The sequence below is a fragment of the Leptidea sinapis genome, chromosome 34 (genome assembly GCF_905404315.1).
Source record: "Leptidea sinapis chromosome 34, ilLepSina1.1, whole genome shotgun sequence".
Classification (NCBI taxonomy): domain Eukaryota; kingdom Metazoa; phylum Arthropoda; class Insecta; order Lepidoptera; family Pieridae; genus Leptidea; species Leptidea sinapis.
Window position 1 is genome coordinate 3,350,290 of NC_066298.1, and position 27,247 is coordinate 3,377,536.

The 27,247-nt window shown below is 34.9% G+C and overlaps 1 protein-coding gene across 4 annotated transcripts in view; it reads left to right on the top strand.

The window, feature by feature from the left end:
• The first annotated feature begins 1,144 nt into the window (after positions 1 to 1,144).
• The window catches only part of LOC126974906 (integrin alpha-8), a 164,321-nt gene continuing 138,218 nt past the window's right edge, over positions 1,145 to 27,247 (top strand). For 2 of the 4 annotated variants that reach the window (XM_050822634.1, XM_050822635.1), the window contains exon 1: positions 1,146 to 1,447. In XM_050822634.1, coding sequence (XP_050678591.1) covers positions 1,299 to 1,447 — 149 coding nt within the window. In that variant the 5' untranslated portion in view covers positions 1,146 to 1,298. Of the gene's footprint in view, positions 1,448 to 27,247 lie in introns of all 4 variants that reach the window. The other 2 variants (XM_050822632.1, XM_050822633.1) reach the window with 2 other exon arrangements.

Consider the following 27,247-nt stretch of genomic DNA (forward strand, 5'->3'; position numbering starts at 1 on the left):
TCGAATACTGTGTAACATAACAGTCTCGTCGTTTATTTAAAAAAAAATAGCTGAGGGTGAGATCTATATAGCGTTCTTACACTTTTCTTAGACTTTACTTACGCAATACTTAGCTAAGTGTGAGAGAAATGCGAACTTGACTTTTGCATTAGGCTATCTTAGCTTAGGCTCAGCATAATTTCAGCTGACAAATGACTATAAAAACGAAATCAAAAATTATGCTTAGCTTTCACTCAGTTAAGTTTTACATAAGCAAAGTCTAAGAACGCTTCATAAATCTGAACCTAATTTATTTTTTTTTAAATAAGGGACGAGACGAGCAGGACGTTCAGCTGATGGTAATTGATACGCCCTGCCCATTACAATGTAGTGCCGCTCAAGATTATTGAAAAACTCAAAAATTCTGAGTGGCACTACAACTGCTCTCATCACCTTGAGACATAAGGTGTTAAATCTCATTTTGCCCAGTAATTTCACTAGCTACGGCGCTCTTCAGACCGAAACACAGTAATGTTTATACATTACTGCTTCCTGTGCAAAGGGGTGTGCAATCTATCTTAATGTATAGTAGAGCCCAGCTCTACATATACTGTTTTATCAATAAACGCAATGTAAAGTTACTCAAATTTTTTAAATTAGTTCTCCCTGACAGGTAATTCTATAGTAACATAGGTAAGATAAAGACATTTTTTTTAAATTTTAAATAACTTTACTTCGCGTTTATTATCACCTTGAGACATATTATGATGTCATGTCACATTAACCCAGTAATTTCACTAGCTATGGCGCCCTTCAGAGTGAAACACAGTAATGCTTACACATTACTGCTTCACGGCAGAAATAGGGGCCGTTGTGGTACCCATAATCTAGTCGGCATCCTGTGCAAAGGAGCCTCTTATTAGTAAAAACGCTAACTCTATTATCACTGATAAGTTACCTTAACGTATTTTGCGTCATATTACGTGACTCAAACGCAAGTCGTATTCGTTGCAATACTTATCGCGACCTGAGTCAATACCATTCATTAGAAGAGAAATATCAGTAGCAGACTCAGAGGTTTACTGAGAAAAGCGCGCGAAAATAGTTTCCCGAACTTATTTTCTACCTGATTACTTCATTCGCGGCCTTCAGCCTCGCCTGGTGTGCGATGTCTCAGTATCATTAGTACCACGTCGACTGCCGAGGGGGTTCTACGTCTCTCGCGCGCATTTACGAACGTAAACTCGAAACGAATCATGAGGACGACTTATATAATTTAAAAGTGTTTTGTGTTGTGTTAAATATTTACAAGTGTAACTATGGCTCTATTTTTGAGCATTTTTGTGTGCGCTGTTGCCGGCGTTTTGGGTTTTAACGTGGACATCCCATCCAGGGTTGTGTATACTGGAAACTATCAATCAATGTTTGGTTTTACAGTGCAGTCACATGTGGATGGTGATAGAAAAATGTAAGTACATAGAGTAAATAATATTTCGTAGTAAATAACTTGCAGCTAATAATAAAAAAAAACGGTTCGTACAGTATTCAAATCGACCTATAAAAAAGTAATTAATTTATTTTAACACGTACGTAATATGCATATATGGAAAAGACCTTAAGATAGGAATAAATGTATTTATTTATAATTCTTATAAATGGTTGTATGAAGGTTGCCTACGAGTTCAGACGAAGTTTATCGTAATGACATCATCATTCAAGAAATACATGAGTGCGATTTTTAACGTCTTAAGGCAAAAGGTGTTTTATTACTGAAGTTTTGGATCTAGATCTGCGTACACTGAGGTTGTGTCGAGTGCGAATTTGTTGAAGGCATCTAATTGAATGTTTCAGCAAGTTTGATGTTTGTATAAGAATTGTTTAGGCTGAGGAAATATGATAGATGGAATGTTTGGGTGTCGGTTTTAAGTATTAAAGAAAAAAAACAAAATCTTATTATTTATTTTACAATTAAACTACCGCGTCGCGAATTTTAGTAGAGCTTGATCTCCAAAATCAACATTATTGAACTATAGGAAATAACTATAGATATATTTTTGATTGATATGTATTAATTAAAACCGGTAGAAATGTAACAGGACGAAACAAGCACATCTAGTCTAAAAAAGGTCTAAAGGTGAGAAAGGTGTCGCAGACGTTAATTTATTAACTGAAAATTAAAAAAAAATGAGAGTAATTATATCCGGCATACTCTAAACTAGTTTTTTTAATGGAAAAATATTGTTTTAGTATATTGATTAATATAGACATTGATCATTGCTCTGATTTAGAATTTAAAACTATTAAGCATCCATTTGTCGCGACAATTAAGCATGAACCCAATAATAAGTATATTCGATGATTACTCATTATAATTGTTAATAAATTGGTAAATAAGAAGCAATAAATAAAATAAATAATAAAATCTAGTGATGTTTTTTTCATAAAAAAGTTTCAGCGTGTCTTTCAGTTGCGCAAGCGCATTGCTTTGTATCACATATTTTACAAAGCAGTTCGCGTTGTTACTGTGAAGTGGTTACATAATTCAGTTGTACTCCGCAGGTTCGTATTACTTAGGACTAACTTGGTGCCATGTTACCAGCTGAAACCGCAATAATTACGAAATTAGCTTCGTGTGTCTTACTTAGTTGTAAATTTGCTAATTAACAGTTAAGTTTGGCTTGGATATCCGCATCGAAAGTTGTAATCGTATTGTAAGAAGGCGAAGAATATTGTAAATATTCCTCATATGATAAATAAATAATACTGATAGTTAAATAACTCACAGTTATTTTTTATAATAGATAAGTTTGTATCGGGTTCAGAATGTATAAATTACCTACACATTATTCAAAATGAAATTTGTAAGATAATAAGGTCTACCTACGTATGTGGTAAAAAATAGATCAGACGCCACTCGACTAAGTTCCTTTCTTGGCAAATAACTTTTTTTTATATAAAGTCAAATCTGACTATTGAGTCTGCTCTGGAGAGGTAAATTTTTTCGTTCAAAATTTCCAAAATGACGAATAACCACCGTTACGTTTACAAATATGCTTTTTTAGTCTCAGTTTGTGAATCTCTACATTGCTCTGAGCATAAATAAATGATCTGCGTAAATTATTAGTGCTATGTGTGTCTTTATTTATTTATTTATTGGTTCCCATACAACATACATGTATTAATAATTACAAAATAACGTTAGTATAAGTAAACCATTATTAACATATATGTCAATTAAATAGAAAAACACTTATAATGGCGTGATATTTAACTTAAATAAATGTAGAGTTATATAAAACAATAAGTAATTTTATGTTACTATCACGACTTAGGCAAATGTAACTTGTTAACTAACATAAAATAAACATAACGTTTAAAACACACAAACTAAAATTGAAAAAAAAAAGCGAAACTGACGTGTCTGATAAAAGGTTCTTCTAAGAAAACATTCCCTAAGTTGTAATATAAACCTGACAAATTGGCGGAGTATATAACTGTGTGAAGAATCACGTTTTTAATATATTTCGTGTTTAATATAAAAAAAAATATGCATTATTTAAACAACAGTTCTGTAAGATGTACTAAATGAGTCAGTTAATTGGTTTTTAATAGCATATTAGTAGACTTATCATTAGTAACTACGCACATAATAGGAATTAAATAACACACCTAAGAACTAGCAATATTACGTAAACAATATTAATAGTTAAGCTAATTGTGTATACATAAAAACGATTATAATATTATGTATAGTTAAGTTTTTAAAGAAACAACTGGCTGAATTATTGTAGTAGTGTAAAATATATTTGAAAACGACCTCATCACCATATGTTTCATACAAAAACTTTTTGGTCTACTATCACTTAAATCGTTCTAATAGGTCGAGGGACAAGTATACCAAAGTTTTAGACTTAGTTTGACATTTAAAAAATATTTGTTTGCATTAAAAACACATCAACAAATGTTGGGAATGTTTCATAATACTATGTAAACTAGGCTTAATAAAGTTCACACGTGTTACCTCCATTCACGAATGTTACCGTGTGTTACAAATTCGCGACTGTTATTGTACAATTTTTACCGGCCATACTCATTTGCGTTTCAATTCCTGCTGTGAAAAAATAAAAATTGTATAAAAATTTTGACAATAATAGCAATTTTTTCGTACATTTTCCTCTTAAGCATATCAAGTTAAACTATGGGTACTACAACGGCGCCCATTTCTGCCGTGAAGCAGTAATGTGTGAGCGTTACTGTGTTTCGAACTGAAGGGCGCCATAGCTAGTGAATTTACTCGGCAAATGAGAATTGACAACGTATGTCTCAAGGTGACGAGTGCAGCTGTAGTGCCGCTCAGAATTTTTGGGTTTTCCAATAATCCTGACCGGCACTGCATTGTAATGGGCAGGGCGTAGTAATTACCATTAGCTGAACGGCCTGCACTTCTCGTCCCTAATTTTCATAAAAAAAAGTTTCTGCTATATCTACTATATTACGAAATTTAAACTTAAAAGTTTCAAAGCCATTGTCGTCTTGTCGCGTTGTAATTCATAGGTTTCTATTGTGTTGAACTTGACACATGAAAGACATTTATTTGTTATCTCAAACACCAACCCCAAAGACAATACGCAAAATTTTAAACTGTGTAACCGGAAACAGGTCACATGTGCAGCACATGCGCCAACAAGCCGCGCTCTTTTTTACTTTTTTTCTTAATTTAGTCCGGGGCCGAAGTCCGGGCTGTTTAAGTAAGGGTGAGACCGCTTCTCGCTTGATTTATGATTCGTTTCGCTCAGAGTTCACGCTCGAATTTCAACGCACTTTGATGACGTAGTGTTTAGTTTCAAGACTTACAAGAGATCTCAATAAGCACTATATCAACGGAAAAATTTAATTCATGATACTTTGTTTTGTCTGTCTTTAGTACATAAGCCTAAAACAATAAGTTTTTCTAAAGTTGTCTTTGAATTACTAATGACCTATTTTTTTGTTAGGTACGAGTACTATTATCTATCTATTGAAAATGTAATATGTTATATCTACCGCGGAGTAAAAAAAAATTGAATATAATATGTATTTATTAGAATTGGAGTTCGGAGACGAGACAAAGTTAAGTTAGAAAACATGACAAAATTCAAAAACGCACACAAGCTCTGTCAAAAGCAAAAGTGGATATAGACTGGACACATTCTGAGGGAAAAGAGAGAAATGGACAAAAGCTGTTACAGAATGGTATCCAAGAGACGGGAAACGAAGGAAAGGTAGACAGATTAGAAGGTGGGAGGACGATTTTAAAAGGATAGCAGGACCGGACTGGATGAGAGTAGCTAGAGACCGAATAAGGTGGAAGACGTTAGAGGAGGCCTTTGTCGAGAGACAATTTACTAGTTAAGCTAATATAAGTTTTATTTATAAGAAAAATTAAGTCACTAGTAATAATAAAGGCTAATTTATTCATATTTATATGTATTTATTATTTTTAGATAAAGATTACTTACCTTCATGTTTTCTGTCAGTATTAAGTATTTACTATAAAATATTATCAAACATTGAAAACCAATTAAAGCAAAATATATCTATATATATCTCCAGAAGTACCTTTAACTACAGTTTACAACTTGTAAATATATTTACAATCAAACTTTTATGTTAACTGATAAAGCCTCGCATCAGGTGACGAAACAGTTATATTGCTACAAAGGCATTAATTTAATATGACTTAACATGAATATATATTACAATGTTATGGTGGCGTGTTTAGTCGAGAAACAAGCGCATTGATTCGACTAATGCTGTAGATAAGTAATGAGTTTGGACGGTAACACTAACATCAACTCGGTACAGGGTTGGATTTGAGGCAAACGCTATCACAAAAATACTTAGAGAGTAAGAGAGACTTCTTAGCCTTTACCTGTTCATATAAATAAAAGATTTCTTGAAAACCAAAAAAGCTCGTCAAAGCTCAGAAGTCTCGTGCCAGATTTTGGCGAGTCAACACGTGTCGAATTGTTTAAAAGACAAATATTTGCGGAATTAACACTAAAGAAAACTCAAAACATTTGGATAACCAAAAAAGCGTAATAAATTAACTTGTTTTTGCATTGTTGCCGAACCGTGTCGTTGCGTTGATTTTACATTGAACGTAATCACTAGCCCTAATGTGATTATTGAGTTAACCATCAATCGAAAAAAAAAATGCTGTACAGTTGTCAAAAAATTTACACATCGCTAGATGAAAAAATAATCACCTAATTTTAGTCCTAAAATCATAACAGTCCTTGCCCGAATCCCTACCTACCCTTAGTCTTGAAAGGAGATTTACATGCAAACAGTATTTGGGTTATCATGGCAAGGATAGGAAGACGAAATTATGAATTATAAATATAATAATAAGTCCTCCAAAACTAAAGCATGACCATAAATAAAATATGTGATTCTTGACTTCTTCGAGGCCTGTAACAGCTTCACTTAAATCCGTCCCTGTTGTGGATAGATGAGTTTTTTATCAATCATGTAAATGTTGAGCTGTCGGAATGCAGCTTTGAGTGTCTTCGTGATTTATGTCTCGGACGTGCTCCAGATGCAAGTATAATGACAGCAGCCTCATGTAGAGTCGTCTAATTGTTGTGTAATCAACGAAAAAATTAATTATGATGGAATATATTCACATTCTTTAAACATTGTACACATTCCTGGGTAATGGATGTTTTATGATATGTCCGACTGCGAAGGAGGACCAAGGTCTGCCACCTTTACCAACTACTCACTAATCGCTAGTAAATACTATTGCGATTTTCATACCGCTTTAAACAGGGTCGAAAATCGAAATAACGGAAAATTTAAGAATCCTTCAATTTATCGTAAATATCTCTAACGATTGCTTTGGTCAAAATTGATTCCTTTAGAATTATTTTTGATGTAATTTCTAATATACTAGATGCTACTATCGCTTCGGAAACAAATGGTGCTCTGAGTGAGAAGAAGCGGCGCAAGAAACTCTCCCAGCATTCTTTTTTTGCGCTCTTTTCAATAAAAATATACAAAATTGTACAGTCATTTCTATCGCTATAAAATAATCACAATCTAGTCCTAGGCTGTCCGATCATTTGGATGTTCAGCTGTGGAGTAATAGGATTTACGACAGAGACATTTTTTTATAAAGCATTCAAATTTATCTATAGATAATGCCTGAACAGATGCTAGGACTTTATAATAAAAGTGTATACATTTACCCTTAAAGCTATTATGTATCTTATGAAACCTACTAGAATTAGTTACAAGCATTTCCTTATTTCTAGTGTTATAGTAATGAAAATCACTATTAAGAGCGAAAAGGTGACGATTTTTGTGAACGTATATTAAATTTTCATAAATGTACTGACAATGAACAGTCATACTATTTATTACTTAATTTTTTTCTTTGAGAGACTGTCTATACAACAACAACAATTCCAACATACAACTACAATTCCTGCTAAATTAATCAGTCGTTTATTTCTCAAAATTTATAAATATTAAATGTACTTGGGGTCATAATTACAGTGTATCTCTCAAGTGTAAATTACGACTGACGGAAGTAAGGTAATCCACAAAGACTGGTCGCTATATTTATAGGTAGAGAAGGTTGTCGCCTTGTTATCTCAGAATTAATTTCGTTTAAATTATTAACATATTGACCCATGAATTGAACATTGTTAAGTTGTTATCTGCGTTTATTATTATCCGCATTTCACAGCGTCGCGGGCGCCTCGTGATAACCCCGTCGACCACCGACCCGGCCTATCTCCTAAACCGCTTTTTGTCAAAAATCTTATCAACTTGTTTATAAACTATGATGCTACACTCATGTGCAACTGCAACTATTCAAATACTTTATCAGATACCCCATTTATAGATGCACAGAGCAAAACAAATAGATTATTTTTATTTAAAGTTTTAACCAGAAAATTTGAATTAAAACTTAGAAGATGTATCCAACTTCAATATTACCAGTGGGAGGCTCCTTTGCACAGGATCTATGGAGTATGGGTACCATAACGGCGCTTACTTCTGCCGTGAAGCAGTAATGTGTTTCGGTCTGATGGGCGCCGTAAGCTAGTGAAATTACTGGGCAAATGAGACTTAACATCTTATGTCTCAGGGTGACGAGCGCAATAGTAGTGCCGCTCAGAGTTATTGGGTATTTCAAGAATCCTGAGCGGCACTACAGTGTAATGGGCAGGGCGTATCAATAACCATAAGGTGAACGAACCGTCGTCTCGTCCCGTATTGGCATAAAAAATAATATCATATGTTTCCTTTTTATTCGACAAACGTATATATATGTATTATCTAATCCAGTTTGTTGATTTTTTTTTTTTTTTTTTTTTTTTTTATGGAATAGGAGGACAAACGAGCGTACGGGTCACCTGGTGTTAAGTGATCACCGCCGCCCACACTCTCCTGCAAAACTGCAGTTTGTTGTATTAAAAATATACATATTGTAAATATAAGTAATTATTAAACAATAATATAAAATCAGTGCTAGTAGGCCATTTTATTTAAATAAAACTATAAGCAAATACAACAGAACTGGTCTAATTTGCAGTTGTATGCCTACACCAAGTAAAAAGAACAACTTCTGTACCATTACTTCTTACAACATACTATGAAACATCCATTTGGTGGTACATTATTGTCATCATGTATCATCTAATATATAAAATTCTCGTGTCATGGTGTTAAACATTGAAGTCCTCCGAAACGGCTTGACCGATTCTCATGAAATATTGGGTAGTCTGAGGATCGGACAACATCTATTTTTCATCCCCCTAAATGTTAAGGGTTTTAAATGTCAAGGGCACGACGTTTTTTTTTTGACATTTTTTTTTTAAATTTGTTTGATTATGAGTCAGAATTAAAAAATACATACAACTTCAAATTTTCACCCATCTACGATCAACAGTTACTTTTGTATCGCGATTTTAATATCGGCAATACAACGTTTGCTGGGTCAGCTAGTTCTATATATTATATTATAATTACAACCTAACTCAAGTATATATTTGTGTTGGCTTGGCAGTGTTTATGTTGTTTGTGTCGTTTCAAATAAATAAAAGAATTTGCTAAATTAGAAAATTACACATGCATAAGTAGGCACACATATTTGTAGCGAGTATTTAAGACGTGCGCAGGCGCATTCTCCGTGACCTCATTACAAGTATGGCGCCCGCGGTCGACCTCAAAACAGATTTATTTACCTACTGTTGCAATACTCACAGCAACAACACGTCATATTGTTACCATTACATACAAAAGTTACATCTCTGTAATACTGTATTTAGCTGAACTAAATGTCCTTTTAACACGGCCTTCATCTTTTGAAGTAACGTAGATTAGGTGAGGCCTTTTTAAGACCTATGAATCCATAAACAACATACCGTCTCGCTAACGCGGGCGAGACTATCATGAGTGCGATAAAGACAACTGCAGCTTTAATAACTGCGAGTAAAAAACTCAAAAAAGGGTTTGGTTCTCGGCAGTTTCAACCTCGAAAAATTAACCAATTGTAACTGAAGGGCAAGGAAAAGATTGTTAGGCCTCCGTGATTAAGCCGATCAAAAATGGGAGAGACACAATATTGATCTAGGGTTAAAGATGAAGGGAACCAGGAGAAAAACGTCGAGAACGTTTGTATGGAAAAATAGCCACTAATATTTTCTCTTAAGATGGCTTGCGAGAAGCACAGGATGCTAGCTAGATGAGTGGCCACAGCGGCGCCTCTTCGCCTTGTAATGTGCCAGGATTATTGTGTTACGGTTTTTTATTGATATTACTGGCCTAAGACTTACCATCGTATGTCTCAAAGAGACGAGCGCGATGCCACTCAGATTTTTGGGTTCAATCCATAATCGTGAGCTACAGGGAATCGTAATATGCCGTCGTCCCATGACCGCTGTGGCCATTACAATGCAGTGCCGTTCAGGATTCTTGGAAACCCCAAAATTCTGAGCGGCACTACAATTGCGTTCGTCACCTTGAGACATAAGATGTTAAGTCTCATTTGCCTAGTAATTTCACGGCGCCCTTCAATTATGCTTTTACGATACTGCTTCACGGTAGAAATAGGCGCCGTTGTGGTACCCATAATCTAGCCGGCATCCTGTGCAAAGGAGCCTCCCACTGGTTGTCAAAGAATAATGAATACACGCTCTCTTATTCTAGGTACCCTTTATCTGACCACATTTCAGAACATCCTCTACACACAACACGGACAGTATACTGGTCTCTGTAGACCTTTCCCAACAATTATCCACATTCCCTCTAGAAATACGCAAGGTCATTTATTCTCCTCGTATATATCCAGCTATATAACTGTGATCGTCCATAATCGCTGGCACTAAAAACAATGAAGCACTGTAATGGTAAATAGACGGTACTATCGCTAATTATTGTACTAATTGAAATATGACTTTGAACTTCAAATGTGAATGCTTAATTAGTTCTGTGTTTGTTGTTCATTTATGGCACTTGTTTTTAGGCCAAGAGCATTTTAATTAATTAAGAGTAAGTATTTGTCGTTTCTTGCTTGTTGCTGAGGACTACCACCTCCTTGCTGATAGAGCTGAGTTTCGAATTGGAAAAATTCGCTTGCACAGGCAACAGCGCCTCCTACATTTTTTTTTGTTTTACTAGTTGTCTTTAAAATCAATGCAACATTTGAATAAAACTTTTTAAAGGATTAAAACGCGTGTAATTGTAACTGTAACTGTATGTCTGTGTGTGTGTGTGACTGACAGTCTCCCTGAAAACGACATCGGAAAGGTCTTGAGACGTGCGATTTATGACTTATTAAAAATAAACTCCTCTTAAATACTGCTTAAACCGAAGGTTTAAACGAGCTCTTGTAAGTGGTATTAGTAAGTTTAAATTTTCGGTGGTAGTTTGCATGCTATAATAATTATACAATACAATTATTGTACATCATATTTTTTAAGAAAAAAATGATATTAGAAACTTCCATATCATTTATGACGACCTATGCATAGTATAGACACGTATGAGTTTGAAAAAAAATTATTGAGTATCAGTTCTAAGTATCGGGAGCCCCTACAATTTATTGTTTTTCTCCTATTTTTGTGTAAAAATCTTAATGCGTTTCACAGAATACATCTACTTAAAAACTTTCAACAGTATAGTTTCGGAAAGTGGCTGTGACATACGGACTGACAGACAGATAGACGACCGTTCGTTTTTTGCCATTTGGCTTCGGAACCCTTTATATGCAAAAATCTAATGTGAAAATACAGTTACAATTACACGCGCTTTAATCCCTTAAAAAGTATTTTATTTCAATGTGTAACACTCGCGTTAGTCAATGAATATGATTTTATCATGAGAACATCTTGAAATAGATATTGATTATTCAAAGCAATCTTGAAATGCTTTGAAAATATTAGAAGCAACTTTGGAAATTGGTAGAAAACAGTGAAAGTCCTTTACTTTGACGTAATGACTTATATAAATAAATAAAATAGAATGAAATATTTTCCTCAAAAAACAAATTGAGACGTCATCAAGTAACGTCTTCGGAACAATAGGTTGAAGAAAACGACAATAAAATTTACGGCCAATGTCAGAAACAATGTGATATTTTCCCTTTAAAGCTGCATTGCCATATTCGCCGAACGCAGATTGTGCTCCTTGACCCACATTGCGAGAGATTAAGCTCTGAGAAATATTACCAATACTGCTTACCACGGAATTACTGAGTTGTCAATATTGGCTATTGTCATGAAATTGATTGCGTTCATTTTGCGGCGGTATTTAATATTATATATTTGAGTTTACGCATAATATGGACCGTCATATTAAGTAGATTTTTTTAGGCTATGCAGTGAAGAATAGTTGTGAATACACAGCTTACGAAGACATTAGAATCCAAGATACCCAAGAGCTACATGGCACATTTATTTATATTTCAGTGAAAACAGAAAAAGTAATCCACGAATATTATTATAGAACGGGACATCTTCAAGGTAAGATTACGATATTGATCGAACATTTTACTACTACTTTTTACTTTTACTACATACCTATGATCGACATTTTGGTCTTATGAGCCGGATTCCACGTTCGACCCATGTCTGATTGACAAATTTTTCCACATCTGGTTACATACATTTTATTATATAATTGTGTTATTATTTCAGTATTTTTTGGGTGGTTAGAATTTTAAGCTAAGAAAACAGGGACCGTGAAGTTCGGATTACACTTTTTAAATCTGACCAGTATGCGAAGCTAAATCTTAAACCTTTATTGGTGGTGAATTTTTAAAGATATTGGAGGAGTCACCTGCCACCAGATAAGCCTAACAAAGACTCATATAAAAACCTATTGTTAAGTCATTGTATCCTTGATGACAGTACACGCGTAGGTTGATGTGGTGCTTCTGTGGGTGTACTAATATATACAGTAATATATATATACATATATATATATATACTGTAGGTAGTTACTTATGTTTGTTACATTTACGAGAAGATATTTCGTAAAAAAGTTTACAATTGAATAATTTGTCACTTGATTTTATTATTGCAAATTAGCAAATGTTGTATGGCGCATGAATAAGTTTTGGGACAAATTCAGATATTTTTATTCAAAATAGGGTGTGACATCACTTATTGAAAGTCAAAAACTACCACCAATTTCAAAATGAATTCCTCAGACCTGAGAAGAACGGGCGCAACAAAATCAGCGGGCTTTTTTTTCATCGAAAAAATAAGTTTACAAAGTAATATTATACAATTAAACTTAATATTTAATAGCCTGAGGGCGGTCATTGCAATCCCAATCTGTGGTATCATTAAGAAAGTCATTTATGTTATAGTAACCTTTGCCACACAAACGTTTTTAACAATTCTTTTGAATAACAACTTTCTTTCTAACATAATAATTTTCTGGGATCTTGTTGTAAAAGCATATACATCGTCCCACAAAAGACTTACTAACTCGACTTAGCCGAGTAGTAGGCATTATTAGTTTATGTATGTTCCTGGTGTTAACATTGTGGTATAGTTTTGCGTAAGTACTTACCATTTTATCTGTTATACAGGTGAAAGGGACGAAACATATTTCTATATAACAGTTATGCTTATACAAATTATTCAAAACATCTTTCAAAAAACTACTTAATGAATATTTGAGTTTATGCTTGTTTAAAATACACGTGAGGAAACAGCAGGTTCGTAATCCGTCTCTCAGGTGACAGATGAGTAATGCATGTTGCTGGGTGGTTAGTCAGCGGTCGGTTATGACCGAGAGCTGGTAAGGACACGACACGTAATTATAACCTATACGTATCACTTGATTACTTTATCAATCCATCTCGTCGTTATATTGACAACTTACAATACGCTTATAACTCGCGGGTCATGATCATATTATTTCTGACGTATTTTGATGAAAATTGTCAGGTTTTGGCTATACAGCTATAATATATGCAATTTCTTTAGTTCCACAAGCTACTACTACTACTATTGACGAAATTCTACAAGACTTTAGCCGTCTTTGTATTTGCTACAATGAGGCAATACATAAAAAAAACGATTGTGTGGTTTTATGAAACTATGATGCAAGTGAAACCTTTTTTTTACAAAATAACATAGGTATTAATATCAGGATAGAAAAAAAAAAACAAATTTATATACTATGCTTTACATTTTCATAAAATAAAAAAAAATCTTTATCAAGTGATATATATATATATATATAATATATCACTTGATAAATTAAACATCATATGACAGAGTGAAGCAGTGGCGGGAACGTAAAAGACAAGGCGTCCACCAAGGTGTTAACCACGATGTTAGTAAATCTGCGGTTAGAAGAAATCTAATGGAAGGGAAAAGGGAAAGCTCTTAGGTAATGTCTTCTATTAATTTCGGATATTTTTTAGACAATAAGTGACGAGACGAGCAGGACGTTTAGCTGATGGTAATTGATTCGCCCCGCCTTTTACAATGCAGTGCCGCTTAGGATTCTTGAAAATCCTATATAAATTTAGCGGCACTACAATTGCGCCCCACTCTCCTTGAGACATAAGATGTTAAGTCTCGTTTGCCAAGAAATTTCACTAGCTCCGGCGCCTTTCTGACGGAAGAAATAGGTGCCGTTGAGGTACCCATAACCTAGCCGTCATCCTGTCGAAAAGAGTCACTGGTATATATATGCAACTATAACAGAAATTTAAACGGCCCCTTAGGCTGTCTTGTTTAAAATTTTCTTCATCAAGAGTCACGAATTTCTGGCAGTATGAATCAATCGTGATATAATTATAAAAAACTTTTACCAGACTTAAATGTCAGTAGATATACGAGTTACAAATTGAACAATTGGCGTGATTAATGATTGGCCAATCTTGCTCCAGATTTAATTGACTTTCGCTCGTAAATTTCAATGGATTTTTAATATTTAGCTGTTACTACTTTATTACTCTTTCGTAAAATTCGGGCTTATTATCTGTAGACGGAGCAATATTTAAGGTAGACAATTCCTTACGTTTGAATGTATGAATATTATACAAATTATATTTGAAAAAAACGATGCGGGACGGACCTCCGTGCCGGTGCTCTAACCAACTGAGCTAACCGTTCGAGTGACGTATCGTAATAAAATCTTGTATGCATTGTTCAACTCTCAGGTTGTGGCTTCATCTACAGGATCTACTTTACAGTTGATAACCTGCTCAACCCCAATATTTGCTTATTAGGAAATTGACTTGAGATATCGCTCTTGTAAATCTAAACAAATTGTTATGTTTTTAAAGTGATAACCCTCCCTTCTGGGATTAATACACAAATAAATTAATATCATTTTTGGAATATTCAAATCATTTCAAGTGATACCACAAGCCCGTGGTACGGGGACATATCTTTGTACTATTTACACAAAGAAGCGAGGCGATAGTTAAATACAAATACCTAAGTGCCTTTAGTTTAGCCTTTTTACTTTACGAGTGTAAGCCTAACCTAAAATTCGCTTGTTATCTTTTGAAACGAGGCCTAATTACCTCAGCTTTATCGCTTTTGCAGTTATTATTGTAATCTTTACAACTTAAAACAGAAATGAAGTTTCTAATAATATCTACGACGATCTATTCTTCTATATATTCATTCACCACAACTATTCGCGGATATTTCTAAAGTATTGTCTAACCGTATCCATTACACTCAATATCTAGAAAGGATTTCCTCAGTTTAACGACTGATATAATTTGATATCTGAACCTGGTATTTAACAAAAGTAGAGGTTTTTTAATTACCATGTTTATTGGTCAATATATTTTGCATTATAATTATTCTGTGTTGTTAAATCTGCAGGTATTATTTCTTCTATTTTAAATATTATGTGATGGGGAGTGGTGAGGTAGAGATAGACATCCGTAACACCAGGGGTAGAGAGATGCGTTGATTGCAGTTTGGTCTAAGCTTGCAGGCCCCTGAGTCGTATCGGTTCGGGAAAACAGCAGGTAATTGATTTTATAAGTCGCAAAGAAATTTCATGCAAAACGCGCGGTTGTAGAAAGTTATTATGTTGCGTGAAAAATCATAAATTTTATGGGAGATTTACAAACTGAAGCGAAATCCCCGCGCGTTAAGGTGGGTTTAGGCCGCAATTAGTGACGTTGGGTCCAGACAGCAACTTCAAAATCATCAATCATAGGTATCGTTTTCATAGTGACTGACTGCAGAAGTCACGCACACATAAATATGACAAGTTTTCGGGGGCTATATACACTTTACGCTGTATTGTACACTAATTATTTGCCTTTTGTGCTTTTTGCAAGAAATGTATTCAAATCCTATTTCGCTAAATATGTGTGACTTTTTTTTTTTTTTTATGATAATAAGCGACGAGACGAGCAGGACGTTCAGCTGATGGTAATTGATACGCCATGCCCATTACAATGCAGTGCTGCTCAGAATTCTCAAAAAACCCAAAAATTCTGAGCGGCACTACAATTGCGCTCGTCACCTTGAGACATAAGATGTTAAGCCTCATTTGGCCAGTAATTTCACTAGCTACGGCGCCCTTCGGACCGAAACACAGTAATGCTTACACATTACTGCTTCACGGCAGAAATAGGCGCCGTTGTGGTACCCATAATCTAGCCGGCTTCCTGTGCAAAGGAGCCTCCCACTGGTAATATCACATTATAATATGAAACCATAATGCAATAATATTCCCACAACACATTACAAATCAACACACGTACCTATAACGTGTGAAGCGCGTTCAACGCATTTTAAATATTGGCAACAAAAATGGCGCACGTCCGTTTGCGATTCAAGATGACCGATATCCAATGTCCATAGAGTTAGCAACAATAGACGGACACTGATCCCGCTTTGGTTACTAGATGGCGCCAGGGGCGTGCTATTAGTATGCGTGCGCGCATGACGTGCGGATGTGACGCGGCGGAAGTGCCGTAAATTGAAATTTAATCTTTATTTAAACGTAATCACAACCATATTGGAGCTATTCATAGACTCGATGATGGCAGCAATCGGATATTGGCATTTAATTTCACTTGACGTTTCAGATTACCTACATTTGGAATGTGCACTTCATGAAACGTTAAGAAGAAGCCATTTAGCGTTACATTGTTCGAAGGTATAACGTGCAGAGAGATTGATAGCGAGACACCTTCAAAATAATTTCGTGAATATTCGAATTTCCAAACACAATAATGTATAATCAACATATTTCTCTAATATTTAATTTAATAGTAACCTTTAGTTTTCCTAAAATTCCTGCTTTATTACTAATATAATAATTATTAAGTGCCGGTAACGCTCCTGTGATTCCAGTGTTGCAAGATAGTCTTACTTTTAATAGTATAAAAAGCATATATATATATATAAAAACAAGTGAAGAATATAACATAGTAAACTCCTCGAATGGCGACGATGTTCCGGATGACGCAGTGTTGGCAGGCCCCCCAAAGACTAGGGGTCTGTGGGGGGCCTACAGACCGACGATCTGGTCAAGATCGCCCGAATACGTTGGATGAGCGCAGCGCAGGACCGATCGTCGTGGAAATCTTTGGGGGAGGCCTTTGTCCAGCAGTGGACGTCTTCCAGCTGATGATGATGAAGAATATAAAAAACCTTATAACTATATTTACAATATATGATTAATATTAGTATATAATATAATCGTGAATAATATGAAGATAATATTATTGGAGAGCTTGTTAGTTTAAGATAAACCGAGGTTAAGACCCTGACGACCTATTTTCAATTACTTACTCAAGTTTATCTCATTAACTCCCGATTTCATTTGTTTATTTAATTCAGTTATCTTACCCATTAAGTTATTATGTATCGTTTAATTAATATTACGTCACGATTCCTTCATTATTAATTATTTAATACATATATGAGTTTTATTAAAGTCAGGGTCATAAAGGTTTATGTCGGATGATATCTAAGCAATTAGTATGTTATGTTCGAATCTTATTAGAAGTTCTATTTTTATTAGAAGATCAAATGGGCATGCGGTCAACTGCTGCCCTTTCTTACTGCACAGCTTTTATACCAGAAGTCATGAAGATGCTTTATCAGCCTTTGACGATAAACTATGCTCTAAGCCTTAGTTTAAGGTCTTCAAGTCGAATCGGATCGAAAACCCTGCAGCGGACATTTGGTTATAAAAGTGCGATGTGAATTTAAAAACATTCCACTTTTGATTCCTATAGACATTTCGAGAATCATTATTTTCTGTAGAATGCCGAAGTGCACTGCAGTGAAAGGCCCATTTTCGATATCGGCTGTATGGTAACACGACCACGGTCATTTTCTTCCACCAATCATTTTGTTTGAGTCTGAAGGGCGCTCTTGAATCTAGTGAATAATAGGCTACAAAGACTTAATCTCTCTCATGTTGCAAGCTGACGAGCGTTATCGCGGTGCACCGTTGACTATCAAGACTTCTGAGCGGCACGCATTGTAGAGGGAGGGCTTATTGTCAGGTTAGCGTTGTCTCACCACTTCTTATGATAAAAAATGTACCTTAAAACGGGTAAAATATGGGAAAAACGTCTAAGTTTGGTTGGTAGATGTAACATTTCCATTTTTAATAGAAACAGTGACGAGACGAACAAGACTCGTGCTTTTATGCTCTGTCTATTACAGTTTCACTCAATATTGCTGATTAAAACCGAAATTATGAGCGACATCCCAATTGCGCACGTCACTTAAGACTTGCCCAGTAATTACAAAAGCTCCGGTACTCTACAAAACAAAATACATTAATATTTGCACATTACTGCTTTACAGTAATTTACGTATAATAAACGACTAGACTCACAATCACGCTCAAAAATTTACTGAAGGAAAACTCTGCCTACGCGTCTATAAAGCAGAGTTTTGTTCAATTGTGTTTTGACGGCGCTTAGAATACAACACTACGCAATGGCAAAGTGTTGAGTAAAAACTGTCCAAATAACAGCAAACCCAAACTTAAAAAGGATGGAGTGTCGTACTTAAGGTAAGTGCCCCCGTAAGTTAACAAAATTATGTAACTTAACATTTCACCCTATAATCAATGAGTTTCTTATTAGCGTATACAATAAATAGACTTTGAACATTTACATTTAAATGAAGGGCGTAATTTAAATTAATGTTTTAATGATATCTATATATGTTAATATATACGTATATTGGTATATATGCGGCACTCGAATATTTTTTACGACCTTTTAATTGGGAAACTAGTTGTTTATTGAATGTCAATGTTTAAGGCAGAAAAAAAGCCGTATCGTGCAAAAAAGTCTCCCATCTCTACGCTGTACACTATCTACAACGAGGGGGTGTTCGATATTTAGATGGTTCAGTCAGTCAGTTCATCTTTCTTGAAATGTAACTATAATTAAAAGAGGGCTATTGACACGCTGGTGTTACTAAAGTCACGCAATGGGTAGTTTCCCTCAGCAAGGGTTGGCTTTGATTAATCATTCCCCTTTATTAATGACTTGACATCTTTGGGTTGCCTGATGGGTTCGATACTACTCAAATGAAAATAAAATAAACGTGGCAGAACCTTGTGCTACAAACATTTACATTTACTTTACTTAAATTGATAATTTTCGAGTTGATCAGATGACCTACTAAATAGTAACAATTTGAAAAGGGACGTTGAATTGAACCTGTTATTTTTTTAATTATATTATACCTACTCATGACTTTCCATGTTTTGAAAACCGAAATCTTACCTTGACATAGCCTTTGGTATGTAGGCACGTCGCATGATTGCGTGTATTTTAGTTATTATTGGGAATTATCCCCAAGAGCAATTTCATCTGACGCCTGGTGTCGAATTAATCGCTACAAATCCAACTACCAGCCTTAGCATGCTGGATGTGGCGAGATTATCCTGAGTGTTGCTCTCAAGCAACTTTCTTCCATAAACTATCAAACTTTGGAATATATTTCCTGTTCTGGAGTTTTTAGGTTGATATAGCATGGATATTTTCATAAATAACACCCTTTTTACAAACGGTAATAACTTTGCATGAGTCGACCCACAGGCTTCTTCATCTTTCTATTTTATAAAAATACAGCTTTCGAACAATTTATTTTGGCATGAGTTTTGATTTCAGCATTGATCATAAAATTCGACTTGATACTATGTTATGAATGAATAAGACACTTGTGAAGGCAGTGTTTTGTTACTTCATAATTTTTTTGACATCTCTATTTTGATAACTTGATTAACACTGTCAATGTAGTTGTAGTTTGCAGACTTCGGTCATATAAATAAGAAAATGCAGTAACTTGAGACGTTAATTTCGATCAGTTAACAGACCCCTTGCTTGTCTCAAGCTGCGTTTCTCCTGACAATGAAATTATGTTGTTTAACGGACGACTAAATTGATTCACATTAAATTAATAATTGGTCATGGCCATGATCGTGAAGTTAGGGTAAGACTTAGACCCTTATGTAGACAATTTATAAATCAATCGTGTTCATAATATACACTATATTGTTGTATATTCTGAAATGAGAGTCTCCACGAAATATTAAATCGGAATTTTTTATCATGATGTAACTAGAAAATTGGGTTTGTTCGTTTCTCTTTTTATCCTCAGAAACGCTTGAGAGAATCAAGTTTTTCAACTTCGTTCATAAATACTTTTAGACTCTTCGAACTTTAACAAGATCAATCTTCAAGGAAACCCAATTAATAGGTACGAAATACTACTATTACTGTAATACCCAAGTAAATGACAACCTTTAGAGTCTTTCCATTGACTAAAATCATGAAATTTGGCGAGTGACAAGGGGTTTGCCGACACGAGACGCTCGGCAGATGTGGCTTTTACATCTAAGTAAAATTCATAATTAATTAAAATGGTGCAAAAGTAGTGCAACGATTAAAACTATAAAGTTTTCATAAAATTTAAAAAGTATTTTTATTAAAATTCAAAGAATTATATACACATTATTATATAGCCATAAATAGAAAATACCTATGTACCTATAGTATGCAGCTCATACAGAGAAGCAACATAGAGTTGCTTGTTGTTGAGTGCGGGCGCAAACACACAAGGGAGTCTAGAGCGGTAGTGTAGAGGAGGCATGACGGCATGAAAGACGTAGTGCCGTAGGGATAACTGGTAAATTTAACTGTCAAATGTCAGCAATAGATGTTTCACATCAAAGATCGTTGCAAATTTATTTGAAACCTCGATATAATATCGGCTTTATTCTTTGGCGTTGCGTTGGGATGGTTCTCTCTGCATATTCTAACGTATATATCACGAGAGTGCTCAGAAGAGCCGTTCGGGTTGCTAGCAGCTGCCGAATTCCACCACAGGAGGTTTTTCCTCGCATAGCCGCCTTGTGGAATCAATTACCGTCTGCAATTTTCCCGAACCGATACGACTCAGATACCTTCAAGCATAGATCATCCTCTTGGTGGTTTTGCGGATGTCCATGGGCAGTTGCTTCACCACTTCCTATCACACGAGTCCCATGCCCCTTTTTTATTTTTTATCAGGAAAAGCAAACAACTACATCTTACAAAGTAGGTACATAAAGAAATAACATATAAGTCTAATAAAATTGTAGTCATAAATTGTAGATACGCTATCCACATCTTACTATGTAAAACCTTGAGGTAATCGATCTTGGGTACATAAAAAAAGAGAAATAAACAATGTTCTTAATATTAAGCTTCCTTTCCTTTGCACTCTCTTATATAAGAAAAAAAAATATATAAAAGATTGGCAGCAATATGAACATTATACATATTTAAATATTGGTTGAACTTAATAGATTTGTTCTTGTTATATCATCTGTACGAAACAGTTTGTCTTGCATAAAAACAGAGTCAAACTCGGACATATTTGCATTTTTTACACAATAAGTACACATTGGCTCCACTTTTAATTTTAGCTTCATGGACGTGTCACTTGAATGAAGAATTATGACATATGAATGAAGATTAATCAACGAACTATGGCATTGAGTGAAAGGAACTGATAATTTGCAGGAGATCTGTGCTCGAGACCGGTTGGGGCATTAAATCCAATACATCGTAGTGATCTTAGCGGGGATTACGTCATTTCATTCAATGTAACATGAACATAAAGTCTTACTTGTTTCGATGGCCATGGAATTAAGTTATTTTTCGCAGTAAACATAAAAACTTGTTTCCTAGGGTCTATAAGATATTCTGATTAAAACATCGATAAAGAGACTAAAATCGATGTAACTGGTGACTATCGAGAAAGATTTTGATTGTGTCAGTAATACTTGGAACCAGTTGGTTGCAAGCGTTGTCTCTATGTTTATTCAGTAGTACAGAAGTAAATACGATTTATGGTAGAAAAAAAAGTCAAAAGTATCCTTTTCAAAAAGTCAAAAGTATTCTTAAAGATTTTTATAGTAATAACTCTAATGACAATGTGATGACAGTCATTGTACATAGCGTGTATTAAGATGTTATAGAATTTCTCAGGAGAAACCGTGTACAAGATCTAAAGGCTAAACACTGTCACTATCTTCAGAGTTTCAAAAGACCATGAACAGCGGTGAATCATGTTTTACCTACCATAAGATCACCCGCTGGCTCCCATGCTGTCACCACGTCTTACTTATTTACCCTTAAATTTGTCTTATTTCCACTGCTTGAGGTATTTTTTTATGAAAATAAGGGACGAGACGAGCAGGACGTTCAGCTGATAGTAATTGATACGCCCTACCCATTACAATGCAGTGCTCAAGATTCTTGAAAAACCCATAAAATTCTGAGCGGCACTACAATTGCGCTCGTCACCTTGATTAGACGTTAAGTCTCATTTGCCCAGTTTCACTAGCTACAGCGCCCGTCAGATCGAAAAACAATAATGCTTACACATTACTGATTCATGACAGTAAAGGCGCCGTTGTGGTACCCATAATCTAGCTGGCATCCTGTGCAAAGGAGCCTCCCACTGGTAAAAAGGTATAAATACGGTTCCAGATAGATAGTAGTGGACGTACGAGGTTTGCCACGCCATAGTTTGTTTTTTGTTTTGTTAATTCAGTACAACGATACAACACTTTAAATATAGAGGCAGTAAAAGGTAACAAATAAATATAGAGATAGGTAGAGAATAGGCAAAAATATTAACTCAACGGCTGGTAACAGAATAAATGATTAGCTGGTTTGTTGTCTGACTTCATCATCAACTTCGGGCTTAATAAATCAGTGATCATTATGAATAAATGATTCAGGCGTGTGTCGTGAGCAGACGACGTAACGTGGTGAGAACATGCTATATTCTAAGAATAATTAACGCAGCTCAAGCGGTCAACCCACGCGACTGACATAACGCCATATGGTCACCGCTAATGAAAACACACACATGTCTATACAGGCACGTGTTGCTTGCCTATTGGCAGTCGATTTTTTTTTAAATTTGCACATATAAGGCACTGGCACGAATCTTAATCACTGCGTTGTGTATTAGACTAGATGTTAACAGCGACTTCGTGCGCATTTACCATTGTGACTGTATCAGTTGATATTCCAGTACTTACTCTGCATCCACGAAACCACGAATAAGATGTTTCATTTCTCGGGTTAATATATAGCCAAAATAAAAGTATATAAACTCAAAAATAATGTGGCTTTCCATTATCGAAGTCAAATCTAAATAATCTTAATTCAATTACCCTCAAATTAAACGCTTTAAAATCGTCACTATACCTAAATATTTATTTTAAACTACTGAATCTACAATATGTTCGGAAAAAGTAGAGTAAGTTTTTGTGTAAAAGTAACATTTTTATTATTATTTTAGTTAACCCGATGTTTCAAGATCTTCCTTCCTTCCCAGATCTCGTTTTCAGGGGGACTGCAGTTTAAGACTGTAGATACTTTTTGTTATAAGTAGTTATCATTATGAAATTTAGCCATTAATTTGCTATAGACAGACGATTTTTGGCAAAATTTACTGACAGTGTAAGTCAATACAGGACATCGAGTGAACGAAAATAATAATAAAAATGTAACTTTTACGCAAAAATCAAATGTGAAAAGAAATATACAATTACTTTTAAGCCTTTAGAAAGTGTTATATTTAAATATGTAACACTCGCGTTAAACAATGATAATGCTATTTTAGGGCTGTCAGATCGTGTAAATCTATTAGCTAGTTCATTCTAAGTCTATAAGATCCATATATCACGGAATATCTCGACAGTAGGTACTTGCTTACAAGTAGTCGCGATAGTTCAATTATGATACTTCATTATTACCAAAAATAAATTTCAATTGAAAAATCCCTAAACGTACAGTTTGTACCAAAAACATATTTAAAGATAATCGTAGCCTTACTAACCTAGCATATCACTCCTGCATCAATCGTATTTGTCGCTAATTTAATACACTTTCTCAAATAATCAGCAACTCAATTTATTTAATTCTACATCAACATGCTTTCGTCATAATGTCATTGACTCACTGCGTAAGGGAGCTAATTTGTAGAGATTACTATTATTTTTGTTATACTATTTAAATAATCTGTATGTCTCTAAATCTTTTGTACATGCCAGTTATTAATATTTTTGCTATGTGTCTTTTAGTTTAAAGTCTTCTTGTTGATATTTTTACATTTGCGCATGAATATAGTTGGTTTGTCGAATAAAGTAAAATAAAAATAAAACTAAGAAAACAAAAATTAATCTATAATAGTTTGTGTCGTTACAACATCTAATAAAGCTTTGTTGTAAACAGAGTTACAAATAGGTTGTTATGTTCGCACGCCATGCGCCACTGTGCTGGTGGTCTCGTGAAACCGGAGCGCGGGCGCATCGAAATTCGACACCGTGCTCTACGATTTATGGTCGACTTGACCCTACCTCAGAGGTCTATCCTGCCCGGTGATTTAATGACCAATCCATCATAAACTTGTTAACATGTCAAAGTTGACTACACAGCTTATTTACTGTTCTAAACATGAATAAGTCTTTATAACCAGCTAAAGCATGGACGATATTAAATTAACGTACTAATATCAATTGCCCTTGGACGAATTAACCACTGGACACGAAAACTAAGAAGAATAAATTGAATCACTATGGACCAAATTTTTATTAATACATTACATATCGATGAAATGACTTATTTATATTTTGTTTACATAACAAATTCTATTTATTTTACGAAACAAAATATAGTTCACACATCTTCAAACATGTAATGTGTTTTCCGCGGCGAATAAAATTTCGGGCTGACACTAAAACACCAACTCTTTTGGAACCACAAAAAAAATAAGATGTTATGCGAAACGAGGGTTGCAAACTGGAAGAAGTAGAGTTTTTTATGAGAAAAATTGACGAGACGAGCAAGTATTCACCAGATGGTAAGTGATAAGCCATGCCCATCAGATTTAGGTTCACTAGCTACGGCATCCTTCAAACCGAAACAGAATGATTTTTATATAGGTAGGTTTTTTCCTTCATCAACAGTACTCATATCTACGTGACTAGCACTTTCGTAGAGATCACCAGCAAGGAGCCCCCAACTCGCCACCTATTCCCCCTTGTGTCGCCTTTTTATTGCTAAGATATTCTACTTTCTTTGATTTCGATAATATTATAAAATTAGTATAGACTGGAGTGTCTTCAAGAACTTCCGTAAGAAACATCTTAAATCCGAATATATAATTAAGGGATGATTTGATGTTCTATAACAGCTTGTGTTGTGAAGCAAAAGTGATTCTATCGTAAATGTTATTGTGAATCATCTTCAGGTCCGCGCTCAAGTTACGTTGTCGTGTTGCCAAGATAGATACTACGAGGTCATTGTTGATTGACATTTACTCTACATTTTGTTTATTAACACTAAAGGTGCTGATAGACTTGAACGTATATTTGGAGCAGAACATCGAGCATTCGCTGTTCTTAAAGTCAAACTTAACAATGATGAGAGCAAAGCGAAGAGCGAAACATCATTTATATTCATAGCGTTCACGATAGTTCAAGCGAACGCTCTAGTAAATAATGTTTTCTTCACGAAGATGTCTTGCTTAACGGTGGTGTGTGATGCATTTATTAAGTATATTAAAATATGCCATATTAAAAAGACAGAAAATTGTGGTAAACTAATCGCTGAAAATATCGCTTGGAGCAGAGAGAGTTGCGTGGAGAATGATCGCTAAAGTGTTCCCGTTTGTTTGTTCCTGTTTACATTTTGTTACCTTGACATGCTAGAATGTTCATGAAATGTGAATACTCAAGTCTATCAGCACCTTAAGGTGAATGCATCGTTGAGATTAAATTTTGCTTCATTTAAAAGTCATTGTTTTCTATAAGTTAATGTGGTTAGAATTCTTACGTCGATAAAACACTATTGCCGTTTTGGAAACAAATGTCGCTCTGAGAATAAAGAACAGCGATAATATACAATAGATATATTTCATTCTTACAAAACAATCGAAAAAAGTGCTCCTCTTCATATTTTTCATGCAATGCAATCCTGTTTTCCTGGGCGATGCAGATTTAAGAAATAGGCTTCCAACTAGAACCATTTTGAGTGATGTGATGCCATGCACTATGAACATACTATTTGCTTTTTAAATGTTATATCCTATCACTAACAGATTTATGATAATTTGCACTTGATCATATAAAAGCATTAATATATCGAAATTAGATACTATAGGTCCATAATCTTGAACGGTTGGCGAAATTAACGCGCAGGTGTACAGTCGCGAACATTGCGTCACGAACGATGGATGGGCGTATATCTTAGTGTACTCGTATATGGTGCATATGATGCCAGTGAGACTATTCTTGACTTTGACTCAATGACACCGCTCAAGGTCGATGCCTGGAGACACTACAAACACTATTTACAAGATAACGATGAGTGTAGGCGTCAACATCATTATGAGGTTCACTGGATGAACGCCGATTATCCGCTGACGATACAGCTGTATCAGAGAGCGGGTGCGTCGGCGTTCACTCACGTAACAAATATTTATAGAACAATAAACAAAGTGGGCTCACCTCGCCGCGGTATCTCATGTTATTATCTCGTGTTATAAACATTTTGATATATCACAGAGTCTTACGTAATGCTTTCGGATTATGAAACCTTTCATCAGCTTTCACGTGAAAATTTAATCTTAATTCGCTCCATAAAAGGGTGTTTATATTCTGTAAGCCGTGTATGTTTTACTTCAACCTTTGTAGATTTTACAGTAGTCGGTAACTAGCAGGTACATAAGCCTGTGTTTAACACTTAAAGTCTTAAACACGGGCTATGACAAATACATTTTCTTAATGAAGTACAGGTAAGTAAGTAATTGAAAACTATAAATACTTTCGCATAGTTAATATCTGTTCTTTTTAAATGATCTTACTTCGCGGATTAAGAGCTGGTATGTTTGTTTAACTCTCAGGCTGTGGCACCATCGATCATGCGTCATACAGTTGGATTGTATTTCGAGAGGCGCAGGTTTGAATCCCGTCTATAAATTTTAATACACATTAAATTTTCTTAATTGTTTTAAATTTTAACATACTCCAGCAACAAAACTTGGTAGTTCTCTCTAGAATAATAACTATAGAAATCTTAAAAAAAACATCTGAGATAGGTTATTGAAATGTTATGAGTGTCTGTTCCTTGTGGGACAACATTACATTTCGGATATTGGGACATAAATGGGTGCAACGTAAAAGAAATACAAGTAAATTTAGACTCATTTATTGTCAATAACGTTAAAAACAA